The sequence below is a fragment of the Lutra lutra genome, chromosome X (genome assembly GCF_902655055.1).
Source record: "Lutra lutra chromosome X, mLutLut1.2, whole genome shotgun sequence".
Lineage (NCBI taxonomy): Eukaryota > Metazoa > Chordata > Mammalia > Carnivora > Mustelidae > Lutra > Lutra lutra.
The window spans coordinates 31,415,194-31,430,043 of NC_062296.1; the positions used below are offsets into that span (position 1 = coordinate 31,415,194).

At 35.1% G+C, this 14,850-nt stretch overlaps 1 protein-coding gene across 5 annotated transcripts in view; it reads left to right on the top strand.

The window, feature by feature from the left end:
- LRCH2 (leucine rich repeats and calponin homology domain containing 2) overlaps window positions 1-14,850 on the top strand; it is a 106,636-nt gene that overhangs the window by 43,817 nt on the left and 47,969 nt on the right. For all 5 annotated transcript variants that reach the window (XR_007124863.1, XM_047716686.1, XM_047716687.1 and 2 more), the window contains exons 4-11: window positions 135-240; window positions 323-459; window positions 4,693-4,826; window positions 9,453-9,540; window positions 9,840-9,951; window positions 10,142-10,239; window positions 10,337-10,395; window positions 12,326-12,433. Coding sequence is in view for 4 of the 5 variants with exons in the window: in XM_047716686.1 (XP_047572642.1) it covers window positions 135-240; window positions 323-459; window positions 4,693-4,826; window positions 9,453-9,540; window positions 9,840-9,951; window positions 10,142-10,239; window positions 10,337-10,395; window positions 12,326-12,433 (842 nt within the window). In the remaining variant the exon portion in view is untranslated. The remainder of the gene's footprint in view (window positions 1-134; window positions 241-322; window positions 460-4,692; window positions 4,827-9,452; window positions 9,541-9,839; window positions 9,952-10,141; window positions 10,240-10,336; window positions 10,396-12,325; window positions 12,434-14,850) is intronic.

A 14,850-nucleotide genomic window follows, 5' to 3' on the forward strand; every position in this document is an offset into this window, starting at 1 on the left:
AGATAATCCATTTTTAGAGAAACAACATTTCAGGTAACTTTTCCTAGCTCCATTAGCCATGTGCTTTACTTTTAAAATGAAAATAGGTATTTCTCAGTTCGTTTGTTATAATTTTATTTTTTTATTTTCCTTAGGATATCAGCTGCAATGAGATTCAGGTCCTTCCCCAACAAATGGGGAAATTACATTCACTTAGAGAGCTAAATATAAGAAGAAATAATCTTCATGTGTTGCCAGATGGTAAGATGCTCATTATTTTTACGAAATGAATAAGAGAGTAACTGTGTCAAATTTAATTTAATTATCTTTCATTTCTGAACAGAATTAGGAGATCTTCCCTTAGTCAAGCTGGATTTCTCTTGTAATAAAGTGACCGAAATCCCAGTTTGTTACAGGAAGCTGCATCATTTACAAGTAATGATTTTGGATAACAATCCATTGCAAGTACCACCAGCGCAGGTTTGTAAGAAAAAAAATACTTGTTTCTTCTCTTTTTATTCATAATTATGCATCAAATTGATAAATCAAAAAGCATCAGAATTAGAAGTCAGTTTATTGTTGAGGCTTTATTATCTAAGGGAGCTTTTCTGAGAAGTGACTCTTGCACTTTGGTAGGAGTTTTAGCTTAGCTTTTAGAGAAGAGGGTTTTGAAAATCCAGATCTGGGGTGCCTGGGTGGTTCAGTGGTTAAAGCCTCTGGGATCGAGCCCTGCATTGGGCTTTCTGTTCAGCAGGGAGCCTGCTTCCTCCTCTCTCTCTGCCTCCCTCTCTGCCTACTTGTGATCTCTGTCAAATAAATAAATAAAATCTTTAAAAAAAAAAGTTAAAAAAAAAAAGAAAGAAAACCCAGATGCATAATTCTGTCAGTGTTCTTTTAAAAACAGACTGTGTAGTCTCTCTACCTCTGCCCAACTCAGGTATATGTCTATTTGACATTTGTTGTACAATTGATTGTAACACATACTTAGCATTCATAGATGGAATCCTAACAGAAAGAAGATATGAGTGGAAAAGTATTAATTCAGCCTTTGAGTTGGAGGATTAAATCCACGTGAAGTCTACTGAAATGATAGTAGAAGAATATACTAAGCTACAAACCCATAAGGCCAAGGAACGAGAGAGAAGAGGGCTGCAGGGGAGAGATGGCAACAGAATTTTGGAAAATGGAAGACAGATGAAATAGCAGAAATTAGGGTCTTACACTCCCACAAGAGAATCTGGCCACGGAAGCACATGACAGTGAAATGCCAACCCCTTCTCTACTTCCAAGCTATGTTCCCTCAGTCAGGGTTTGCATCCAGAAGAAGGGTTGCCTTTTTCTTTCTACAAAGGTACATTCCACTCATTCCAAAGGAGTTGCTTTTTCTAATTCAAATAAAGGCTGGCTGGGGTGCTGGTAGTAGCTGGTTGAGCAGGACAAGGAAAACTGAAGCTTGGATCTGCTATGGGAGAAGGCAAGAAGAAGAAGTTCGATTTACTTGTTAAACCTGGGAATGGCTTGCATGTTGGAGGAAAACATATAACTGAATAGAAAGAAGAAAGACTGAAAATATGAAGGTCTGTAGAATGTCTAAGGCAGTGCTATCCAGCAGAACTTCCTGAATTATAGGAATGTTCTATAATTTGTGCTGTCTGATACCATTGGTTCTTGCCACATGTGGCTTTTGAGTTCTTGAAATATGGCTTATGCGACTAAGGAACCAAAATTTAAATGTAATCTTATTTTGATTAATTTAAAATTAAGTAGCTTTGTGGCGCCTGAGTGGCCTCAATGGGTTAAGCCTCTGCCTTCGGTTCAGGTCATGATCTCAGGGTCCTAGGATTGAGCCCTGCATTGGGCTCTCTGCTCAGCAGGGATCCTGTTTCCCCCTCTCACTCTGCCTGCCTCTCTGCCTACTTGTGATCTCTCTCTGTCAAATAAATAAAATCTTTAAAAAATAAAATAAAATAAAATTAAGTAGGTTCACATGACTAGTGGCTACCATATTGGACACGACAAGTCTAAGATTTACACCCTCAGATTGTTGCCCTTAGCTCTGCAGTGATGCAACTAGCCCTCACTTGCCTTAGCAGAAGCCTGGGTTTATTTGGTAGTAGAATAGTCAGGTAGAGTCTCTCAGATTCTCTCCCTTGGCTCAGCAGCCAAAGGACTATTGTTTCTTGCCTCAGCAGATTATTTTATTGGTCATAATATGGTAAATACTACATTTTGATTTAATGAGAAACTGTGACATAGTTAAAATAATAGCAAAGATACATCTAGTGCTTACTGTGTTTCAGGCGCCATTGAAATGCTTTACATGCATTAATTTAATTCTTACAGTAACCCTATAAAAGATACTATCATTATTCCTCATTTTATTTATTTATTTATTTATTTAAAAAGATTTTATTTATTTATTTGACAGAGATCACAAGTAGGCAGAGAGGCAGGCAGAGAGAGAGAGAGAGAGAGAGAGAGAAGGAAGCAGGCTCCCCGCTGAGCAGAGCGCCTGATGCGGGGCTCGATCCCAGGACCCTGAGATCATGACCTGAGCCAAAGGCAGAGGCTTAACCCACTGAGCCACCCAGGCGCCCCATTCCTCATTTTATATATGAGGAAATAGGCATCAAAGTTAAGGGACTTATTTAGTGCCACATAGCTAGCATGTGGTACGGCTGATTTCATACCAAGGCAGTCTGATTCAAGTCCACGCTAACAACTATGCTATGCTTCTGAAGGAGGAAGCAAGTTGATAGGGATTGAAGATGGGATGATGGTATGGTGTTGATGATACATGATTAGTTGTGGTAGTGGTAATGTAAGAAATCTAAGTCTTCATTTTCCTTAGACCTTAATAAATAAGATCCATAACTAAATTAAACAGTAGAACCATGTTACTGGTACATATAAAGGTAAGTATCAGGAAACCAACTAAAAGTTGATGTGTGGGGACTAGGTCTTGGAGATTGAAAGGGGTGGATTAATTTTTTGTTACCAATTTTAGAATTCTCTTTGAGTTTAAAACTGTGTACATGAATTACTACAATAAGAAATTTATGAAAGGGGGCACCTGAGTGGCTCAGTCAGTTAAGAATGTGACTTCAGCTCAGGTAATATCTCAGGGTCCTGAGATTGAGCCGTGCATAGGGTTCCCTGCTCAGTTAGGAGTCTACTTGTCCCTCTCCCCCTCCCCCTGCTTTTGCGTGCTCCCGCGCACACACACTCTCTCTCTCTCTCAAATAAATTTTTTAAAAATTTACAAAAGAAAAGAATTCACCAGTATTTAATTTGACAATGAATGATGATTATTTTTTGGTTTATACAGATAATGGGATATATTTTAATTTGTAATATATTTATATTCTAATAACTCAGAAGTTTTTCCTTTTAAATGAAATTTTTCAGTGGTCAGGTCAGATTTGGTATCTATTACAATTATCTAAGAAACATTCTTCCTTTATACCAGGAATGATAATTACCTTTAAATTTACTTTTCTTAAGACTGTTTTGTTTCTTACTGTTTTCTTTTCTTTTTTTTAAAAGATTTTTTTTTTATTTGACAGAGAGATGTATCGAGAGAGGGAACACAAGCAGGGGGAGTGGGAGTAGGAGAAGCAGGCCTCCCGCTGAGCAGGGAGCCCAATGCGGGGCTCCATCCCAGGACCCTGGGATCATGACCCAAGCCGGAGGCAGACATCTAATGACTGAGCCACCCAGGCGCCCCTCTTACTGTTTTCTTTGTTGATTATTTTTGCATATATTTGTAGGTTATGTAGGCCCACAAAACTAAACATTTTTGATTATAGTTTTCTTTTTTTTAAAAGATTTTATTTATTTGAAAGAGGGAGAGTTAGAGAGGGAGCACAAGCATGGGGAGTGAGAGAGGGAGAAGCAGGCTTCCTGAGTGGGGAGCCTGATGTGGGGCTTGATCCTAGGGCCCTAGTATCATTACCAGAGCCAAAGGCAGATGCTTAACAGCTGAGTCACCCAGGTGCCCCATCTTCCAGTGTTTAGACCAAACAACTTAGTGGTTCTGAAAGATTACTTTTTTTTTTTTTTAAGATTTTTTTTTTTTAAATTTACTTGAGAGAGAGCACGAGAGAGAGCAAGGGCGGGAGGAGGGGCAGAGGGAGATGGAGAAGCAGACTCCTCACTGAGCAGGGAGCCTGAGGATGCCAAAGATGCCAAGGATCCCCGGATCTAGGCTCTATCTACGACCCGATGATCCAGGACCTCGGGGTCACAGCACCAGCTGAAGGCAGACGCTCAACTGACTGAGCCACCCCGGTCCCCCTGATAAGACTACTTTAAGAAATTACATGGGTTATTTTTTTTTTCTTGTTCTTATCAGTGCAATGAATATATTTCTTCTCACTTTTTTCTAATAAAAGCTACTTTTATGAGTTATAGATTTTATATTATTTGGTGGTTTGTATATTGTACTTTTAACAAGAAAACTTTAGTGATACACAGAAAAATTAGCTTATTTCTGGTAAGAATAGAAACAGTGAAAGAATTTTAGTTGGTATCATTGTCAAATGTTTTCATTAAGTGTCAGCTGTAGAAATTATTCAAATATGTGAAGTGTCTATTATGATTGTGATGTCTCAGCATAATTTCAGGTTATTAAAATATATAAATAAGTTGGTAGGTAAAACTTACATTTGGACCTATATAATTAAATCTACTTTCTCAATTATTTATTGACAGATATGTTTAAAGGGTAAAGTTCACATATTTAAATACTTAAATATCCAAGCATGTTGCAGAATGGATAAGAAACCAGATTCTCTGGACCTTCCATCATTAAGTAAAAGAATGCCCTCCCAGCCTCTCACAGACAGGTAATGTAATATTCTTACAATCTCTTTTCATGGTTAGTGTCTTCTCTGTATGTAAAAGATATTTATTAACCTTGAGTGCACCGAATATATTTAGGTTTATTGGCCCAGTGTTAAAATCAATAATTGATTGATGTGAAATCTCACCATCATAGAATGAACCTCTGTGATACTAGAATAAATTTGGGATTTTCTTAAAATATTAATTAGTACTAATATTTTAGTAGTAAAATGTAAATGTTTGACATTATAGTACAGAGACACTAATTTTTCAGGACTCGACAACTGTTAATTTACTACTATTATCACTTTATTGTACCAACCAGTATTGTAATAACTAGCAGAATTTGACTTTGAACTGCGGTTAGTGGAAGTGCAAGACATTTTGGGGTACCCTTTTTCTTCGTATTCTTTATTCTCTATGTCTAGATCAAAGGTGATTTATCATTGATATTCTGTATGATATGAAAATTTCCTCCTGAGATTTTGAAATGGTAGATTTGATTATCTGTTTTTAATTATCTTTTGGGGATGTAGGTTGGTCTGAAAGATTTCGTGGAAACGTAATTCTGTCCATTAGTATGGAAAATAATTTGGAATGGAGTGAGACTACAGAAAGGAAGACTGTACTCTTCCCTAAAATATTTAAAGACTTGTTATTTTATTTGTGCCAAAATTTAGACTAATTAGAATGGCAGTATTTTAAGTACTGTTCTTGATTTCCCAAATAGGACATTTTCTTGAATGTTTCTGTTGCCTAAGTAGAATTAAGTATCTTAACATTATATTTAATTCCTAAAGATTAATTTGTTTAATATTATGAATATAATAGAGCAAACAATTCTACAAAAACTAGACTTTTTTCATAGTCTAATCTATTAGTTTGCTTTATATTTATTTAAAGATGAATTTACTTTAGTAATGGCATTCATTGTACTAGTCATTTATTTATTTTACAAATAACAGTTGGGGAAAAAAAAACAGTATCAGACGATTGCCTACTGGTAGGTTCAGGGTATGTTTTGTTAAATGATATACACCTTGATGTTGGCCCTCATGGAGTCCACAGTATAGTGGAGGAGTCAGTCAGCAAAGCAAATGAATTAAATAGTCATACACACTTAAATTTCAAATTGTGTCAAGTGCTGTGAAGGAAAGGAACATATTTCAGGAGGGTGGTCAGGGAATGTCGCTTTGGGAAGGTGAGGTTTTAAGTCAAGACCTGAAAGGAGAAAGCTAGCTGTGTAAAGATGAAGGAGAAGAGCATTTCAGGCAAAAGAATGACATGTGGTAAGGCCTTAAGTTAGGAAGAAACTTGGTGTGTTAAAGAAACTGAAAGGCCAGCATGATTGGAGCAGAATGGCTGAAGGGTACGGATATACAAGTTGATTTTGGAGAAATAGTCAGGGCTCAAGTCATGTGGGTGCTCTGGAACTGTGGTAAGGAGTTTGAATTTTACTTGTAGTACAACAGTAAGTCGGTGGACAGTTATAGGCAGGGGAATGATCCGATTTATACCTCCTTTTTTAAAAGGAGGTCTATTTTGGCTCTTGTAAGGAGAATAGATTGGAAATAAACAAAAGCAGAAGCACAGGGACTAGTTGAGTTTTGAAGTACTTCCAAGAGAACGAGGGGTCTTAAACAGGGTGACTGTAGTAGTGATGAAAAGGAGTGGACAGGACTGAGACATATTTTGGTGATAGTCTCTAGCAATGATATCCAATAGAAATGTAATATAAGCTACATATGTAGTTTTGCATTTTCTTATAATCCATTAAAAAAATTAAAAATGAAACATGAAATTAATTTTAATAGTATGTTATTTAGGGATGCCTGGGTGGCTCAGTCAGTTAAGCATTTGCCTTCAGCTCATTTCATGATTCCAAGGTCCTGGGATTGAGTCCCACATCCCTCATTGGGCTCCGTGCTTAGTGGGGAGCCTGCTTCTCCTTCTCTCTCTGCCTGCTGCTCTCCCTGCTTGTGGGCTCTCTCTGACAAATAAATAAGATCCTTAAAAAAGTAATGTTATTTAACCCAGTATATCCAAAATATCATTACAACTTATATTTCTTATAAAATGTTAGTAAGGTACTTCATGTTCTTTTTCTTTCTATTATATCATTTAAATCTGGTGTGTATTTTTCGTTTATAGCACATTTCAATTTAGACTAGCCACATTTCAAGTGCTCAGTAACTATATATGTTGGCTAGTGGCTACTATATAGAATAGTACAGGATAATAGAGCCTTCCATACCTTGACTATTTTGTAAATTCTTATTCTACATAGCTAAGCATTATAGTAGTTAAGCATATCAACTTTTGGAGTTAGACATAAATGCCCATGAAGTCCTTCTCCAGCTCTTGGTAACTTTATTTCCTTGTATCATAATGTCTTTAGTCCTTAGTTTTCTTATGTGTAAAAGGGAAAATAATCATATGGATGCTGCCAGGATTAAATTAAATAATGTATATAGAGTACTTAACACAATGCCTTACCAAAACAATTCCTCAACAAATAGCTTATTACTATCATTGTCAACTATTACAAATACACATATATTTTAGTATAGTACATGGATATATTATTGTGCAGTGGCGTCAGATGGATTTTGCTTCTAATCATGGTTTAACCTCTTAAATCCACTGTAGACTGTGTAAATTATTTAATCTTTCTGAGCCTGTTTATTTAAGGTGTTAACAATACCCACTTCATAAGCTTGTGAGAATTAAATATGTGTGTGGCAACTAGTTCAAGAAATGATATTCAGTAAATGTTACATTTTTTCAGGGCATCTGGGTGGCTCAGTTGGTTGAGCATCTGCCTTTGGCTCAGGGTCATGATCGCAGAGTCCTGGGATGAGCCCTGCATTGGGCTCCAGGAAGCCTGCTTCTCCATTTCCCGCTCCCCCACTTTTCTCCCCGTAAAGTTAAGCTTCATTATCCTCACTCGTAAAAAGAAATAATGCGTAAATTGTAGAGTGTAAGGATTATAAATAAGATATGATGTGTACCTGGCACATTAGCTAATACAGTGTAGACACTCAATAAATGCTAGCAAGTATTGCCTCTCTTTATCCTTCAAGACTAAGCTCAAATGCCACATTCTTGGGTGAGGCCTTTCCTAAACTTATCAAGAATTGATTCTCTTTTCTCATAGTACTTTATATTTGCTTTTGTCTTAGTCTTCAAAATATATATACATACTTCCTCTCTGGGCTGGGAGCCCTTTGAGGTCAAACATTTTTTAATTCATCTCATTTCATTTCAAGCATTCAGCATAGTGCCTGACACTTACTTGGTAGTTGCTTACCTGAGTTTATCGATACACTCCTGGAATGTGTGCATATCAGTATTTGGGGAAGAAATATAGCATAGTGATTAAGATCAGGGACTTTAGTGTTAGATTCTTGGGATCAAATTTTAAAAAGCCATTCGTGGGGCACCTTGGTGGCTCAGTGGGTTAAGCCGCTGCCTTCGGCTCAGGTCATGATCTCAGGGTCCTGGGATTGAGTCCCGCATCGGGCTCTCTGCTCAGCAGGGAGCCTGCTTCCCTCTCTCTCTCTGCCTGCCTCTCTGTCTACTTGTGATCTCTGTCTGTCAAATAAATAAATAAAATCTTAAAAAAAAAAAAATAAAAAGCCATTCGTAAATTGCGGGTCATTGGGTAACTTGTTCATCCGTCCGGGCCTGTTTCTTCACCTGCAAAAAGAAAACACCAACGTGCTAGAATTTAAACAAGGCATATATGAGGTATCACCTTTAAAGCACTTAGCCTAATTCCTGGCACATAAAAAATGGTTTGTATAGAGTGTGTATGTAAATTGCAAAGTAAAGTGAAAAATACTTTGCAGCCTGGGTGGCATACTGTTGTGTAATTCAGAAATTTGCAAGGATAGCTCTATCCACATACCAAAACAATTGTTCATTCAATTCTTTGCTGACTTTCTTTTTCTCTTTTTTTTTTTGTTTGCATTTTTCTCTTAATTTTCAGATAGGCATTATTTATAAAGCTAAAGCTTATTTTTAGAGCTAATGAAGAAACTATGAATTGTAGTTAAAAAATATTTCAACGTTCTATGGTGAAATGTATAAAACCAGAAAAATAGAAAGCTCTTTCATTAAGGTTATTTTCTAGCAGGACTCTCTGCTTTTCTGATTCTCTCAGGAGAAGTAATAGTTATTCTTAACAGTCGACACTTTACAGGTTTTATTTATTTATTTTTTTAGAGAGAAAGGGCATGTTCATGCTGGGTGGGGGAAGGAGCAGAGGTGGAGGGAGAGAGAGGGGGAAAGAATCTCAAGCAGACTCCCTGCTGAGCGTGGAACCTGATGTAGGGCTGGATCCCACAAGCCCGAGATCCTGACCTGAGCTAAAACCAAGAGTCAGACACTTAACTGACTGAGACACCCATATGCCCCAACAATTGACACTACAACAGAGCACATGCAGGGAATATATTACACGAGGTATACAAGTAAAATATTTTATAGAAGATTTCTGATATTTTCCCTTAAGGATCTTAGACATCAAGAGAGTATATTCTATATTACCTAGGGAAATTTTAGGTCAAGTCTGTATTTATTTAAGAAGAAAACCCTAATTGCCCTTAGAATTTCTATTTCCATAGTATGGAGGACTTTTATCCAAATAAAAATCATGGCCCTGACTCTGGAATTGGAAGTGATAATGGAGAGAAACGATTATCTACAACGGAAGTGAGTCTTTTCTATTGCTGATCTATTTTATTTTAAAAGTTTGTTAGAGTTTTGAAATATGTAGACACTTGTACATACTTGATTTACTTTGCTTAAGAAATATCATTATTACATTTTATGACTTCAGATGAAAAAAGGACATGTACATTTTTAGAAGCAGAGCATTGCTATTACCATAATATTTTTTGGTTTGAGAACTAGAGATGTAAAGCAGATATTCTATTATGTGGAATTAAGACAACTTAATCCTCTTCTATGTTTAAAATACCTCATTTGTACTTTGTGCTTATTCTTTTCAGCCATCAGATGATGACACAATAAGCCTTCACTCTCAAGTCTCAGAGTCAAATAGAGAGCAGACGTCAAGAAATGACAGTCACTCAATAGGAAGTAAACCTGATTCTCAGAAAGGTAATTCATATGGTACCTGCTAATTTTATTTCATGTATATTGCTCTTATTAAAAAATGCATTTTAAAAAATTTTAGAATCTTCAGCCAGTTCTTTTATTGAAAAAAAATAGACTATTATTCTAAACAATACAGTATGAAAGTACACTGTTTACTATTTATATTTTCTGACAAATATTAATCTGTAATTAGACCAAGAGGTGTATGATTTTATTGACCCCAACACAGAAGATGTAGCAGTTCCTGAACAAGGAGATGCACATATTGGATCATATGTCTCTTTCCTTAAGGTAAAGAAAACTTTGAACAAATACTAATAGCATACTTTCCTTGATCTTGTGAAAGTATACCACATAGATTTAAAATTATAACTTTCTTTTATATAAGGGGAAAGAAAAGGGTCCTGAGAAATCTCAGAAAAATGAAGAATTGGGAGATGAAAAAAGGTAAGCATATAGGAATTCTCAAATTGAAATGTTACTTATACATGAAATATTTGTTAGGTATTCCTACTTGAGAGTACTTTGGAAAAATTTAATTTTTGGTTCATTTACCTTTCAGATAGTTAATTTATAACTACTTCATTTGTCTGCATTCCTCAATTAAACTGAAAATTATAGTAAGCAATTAAGCTGAGTGTAGTATATACATTTCCCCTGCCTGCCAGAAGTGTAATTCTCCTATTATTATTACCGAGGAGGACTGTATTTTCACATACATTGCTTCATTTGAGCTCTTTAGCAACTCTTTAAAATAGGTGATTTTTTTTTTTTTTTTTTTTTTTTTTTTTGCATCATTTAGTCAATAAGGAAACAGACCTGCAGTTTCAAGTGTCTGGCACTCAGGTCTTCCAACTCTTGGTCTAATACACTTTCCATTTCATCAGGCTGGTTATAGTAATTTTATGGGTATTTATCCCTGTATTTTATTAAAATCATTCCACTTTGGATCTTTTCTGTATCGTTTATCTTATGAAATGCTGGAATATGACTTGCCGTATTTAGTCACTCCTTAAAGTTGCTTCGTAGCTGTAGGAAGGAAAGAAGGATCATTTGTTGAATACCTGCCATGTACCAGGATCTGTGCTATGTGCTTTCCCATGTTTCTTATTTATTTTTATTAAAAAAAAATTTTTTTTTACAGTTTAAAAAAATTTTTTTAGCAGTCTGTACACCCAACATGGGGCTGGAACTCATGACCCTGAGATCAAGAGTAGCATGCTTTTCCAACTGAGCCAGCCAGGTGCCCCTAAGATTTTTTTTTTTTAAGTTCTATTTATTTAATTTCTCTACCCAACATGGGGCTCGACCTCATGACCCCACGATCAAGAGTCAGATGCTCTTCCAACTGAGCTAGCCGGATGCCCTTCATGTTTCTTTTTAATCTTTACTAAATCCTACAGGGTTGATACTGTTTCTATTTTTACAGATAAGGAAGGGGGAAGCTTGGAGCCTCTAAAGTTTCCTGCCTAGAACCACTTAGATAGTGTCCACTAGCACCTAGGGTGTGAATGTAACTCTCTCTGATCCCTAAGCTTTTCTCTTTTCTCTACATTGTGCTTCCTCCAAGTGACCTCACTGGTAACTTTTTAATCAGTTATGAATTAGTCATCTCTGGTACCCCATAAGGTGGTACATTGCTTTGTCTTGTACTCTTTGTATTTCATTTTTCTCTTACTTTCTCATCTTATCTCATGAAGACAGTTGTATTAACTTGAGTGTCACAGTGGCATATAAGATATGGTCAAGATACAAAGTCTTAGGATTTGATACTTTGTTTTAAGTGAAATACTTTTGGGATAAAATTACTAGAGTTTGGAGAACAACTTACTTAAAAATTCCTTTGTTCTTTATGAATGATTAAAAATTATGTATTTTAATGAGCATTTTACTGCAAATTTGCCAGTCTTACTTGTACCTGTTTGTATTTCTTCTACTCAAACATTTTACATGGAGAATTTTAACATTATGATGAATAAACTGATAAAAGTAGGGTGGTTTAGTAAAATTTTCATAGCATTTGATATTTATAAAGACAGGCATATTAGAGCTTTGTAGTTCTTATTACACTCAAGACTGGGGAGTATGCATTGTTAAATTATAAGAAATTACAAAATGGTAATACAGTTTACTTTGTTAGCCATTAATTATATTAATATCACCAGTATGGTACATTTCCTATTGAATAGAAGTTAGATATGTTTTCATATTCCTTAAATATTCCTTATTCTTTATTTTAATATTTTAAATACAAGGACATTAGGATTTTACCTTTTAAATGATATTAGAAATGAAAAAGTGGTTTCTGTTTCTGGAAGCTGGCATAAAATATCATCTGCCTTACATTTTGGATAACCATGTTTGTGTCACCTTTCAGACTTGGGAAAGAACAGTTACTTGCAGAGGAAGAGGATGATGATTTGAAGGAAGTAACTGATTTGAGAAAAATAGCCGCTCAGTTATTGCAGCAAGAGCAGAAGAACAGGTATTTTTTCAGTAATGAGATTTAAATAGGCAGACTTTATAATCATTAAGTGATTATCAAAGACTATCAAATGAAGTTTCCAGTAAACAATAGGACCATCTTAAGATCTATGTTTAGGGACTAACTACTAAAAGACAATAGGGAATAATTAGGAGAGAAGTGTAAAATTAATGTACACAATTGACATATACTTTATATTCACAGTCATTTTATTTAATTATTGTGTAGGTATCTCTTTTATTCTTGTGTGCTAAATAATAATAACTGATTTATGTGTTGATAATCCTTTTAGCTCACAATAACAGATACATTATAAGTATTACCTCCTAAGTACATGTCATGTGTATGTAGTGCACTTTTTATCAGATTCCAGATTACTTGGGATATGTGTAAACTCCTTAAAATTGAATGGAACTTTATAATGGTTGATTTAATCAGCATGATGATTTGGAGGTCACAGGTTCACTTTGGTGTGTTCCTTGGTCAATGACGATTTTTCCCTCTGGCTAGGCTTTCCTTACATGCCATTGGCAATAAGGAAGATGTATGAATGACGATAGAATTGGTGCAAGTCCATTTTTAATCCAGAAGTTCTCTGTGCTGCTGAGGGTCAGCTATTACGCCATCTTCACGTACTGAGAGTACTATATTTATAGTTCTGAAATAATAAAGGAGATTTGAGTGTTTTTTTGTTTTGAGAAAATTAAAAGAATAATTTTGTTAAATTTATCATGGGTAGCTAATAAGTACTTTACTTCTCTTAACCAAAACAATAAATGTTTGTGGGTCACATGACCATGTTTTGGAACGTTAAAAATTTAAGTACACTGGCATTTGCTTTTAGATATGCTTTGAAAAATAATTACTATTGAAACTTATCAAATTGCAAATGTCTGTTTTTAAGGGCCACTATATTTTTAAATAATTACTGATTATTCTTTTTTGTGCAACTACTACATTTATAGAATTAAATCCATACTAGAAAATATCACTCTTCTTTATTCCTTCTATATCTAATGTATCCTCATTCCCAGTTCACATTTTTCTTCTACCATAACTTTCTGTCACCATTTTCTCTGAAATCCATTTTCTGATCTTTTCCTATCATTCATTTCTAATGGGCCTTTTTTTATATTGGCTACTTGTGAGGTTATGTATGTTTTTCTCCCTCCAGTATAATCAAAGTATTGGTTGTCCTCATGGTTTAAGAGGTTTATGAAACAAGCCACCACCTGCTCTATGTGGCTTAAAAAATAGTTAAGTTTCTGTCTCTTCTACCCAATAGTTGAAATGATTGTATTTATCATTATGAGCAGAGAATACTGATTTTAAAAGAACCCACAGCAATATTTATTTCTCTGATTATGTTAAAAATAGTATTGGAGGGCATAATTTTAGATTTTAACAATGTCATATATATCATTTCTATATTTTTCAGTTTTCTACTATTTTTCTTGTCTTCCTATAACTTGAATTATTCTTTTTGGTTTAGAAACAATATCAAGTGATGTTTTGTGGGTTTTATTGTGATAGTTTTGTAATCTGTAAAAAATAACACCTAGCACTGTGCCTTGTACATGGTAGGTACTCAGTAATACTGTTATTAGTTAATTGATTGCTTGAAGATGAGATTAACAAATTTAAAGCTAAGAGGAACCATTAATTTAGTTATGTTCATTCTGAATAACTTGTTATTTTTTTTAGATGTATGCGAAAGTAATTTCTCTATATCTGCTCTTTCTCTTCATCACCCATTTCAGACATTAGCACACATGGATATAGATCTTTTGATGCAGTGACACTAATGTAATAATTATGTCTTATTCTGGAAGGCCTTAAAATATTTATGAGACCTGGTCATAATGTAAAGAGCACATTTTACTTTTAAAAAATCTGTAATTTATAGACAATTTAAATTAGATCCTTAGCCAGTTCTCTTCTGTTAATGGCTGAACTTAAACTGATCTCAGAAGTTTTGTATGCTGATTTTCTCCACTAAATAATTTCTTCTCTTCTAAAATATGTTGCTGTTGCTCACATCTCTTAGATGCAGATAATTAAAATTTTTGTTTGCTATTACAGTACTTGATTTGAGTGGGTCCAAAAAAATCAAAAGTAATCTTCTATAAAGATATATCCATCCCTTAGAGGATTTGATGTTAATTGTACCTTCTCTGGTTATAGATTTTCTCTTTCACACCATATTGTGCTTTTGATTCCAATTTTATTAATGAAAAATCTGAAATGCTATTTAAAATTGCAAGTCAGGGATGCTTGTGTGGCTCAGTCGGCTAAGTGCACATCTCTTGATTTTGGTTCAGGTCATGATCTCAGGGTCGTGAGATCAAGCCCTGCATCAGCCTCCATGCTCAGAGTGGAGTCTGCTTGAAATTCTTTCTCCCTCTCCCTTTGCCCTG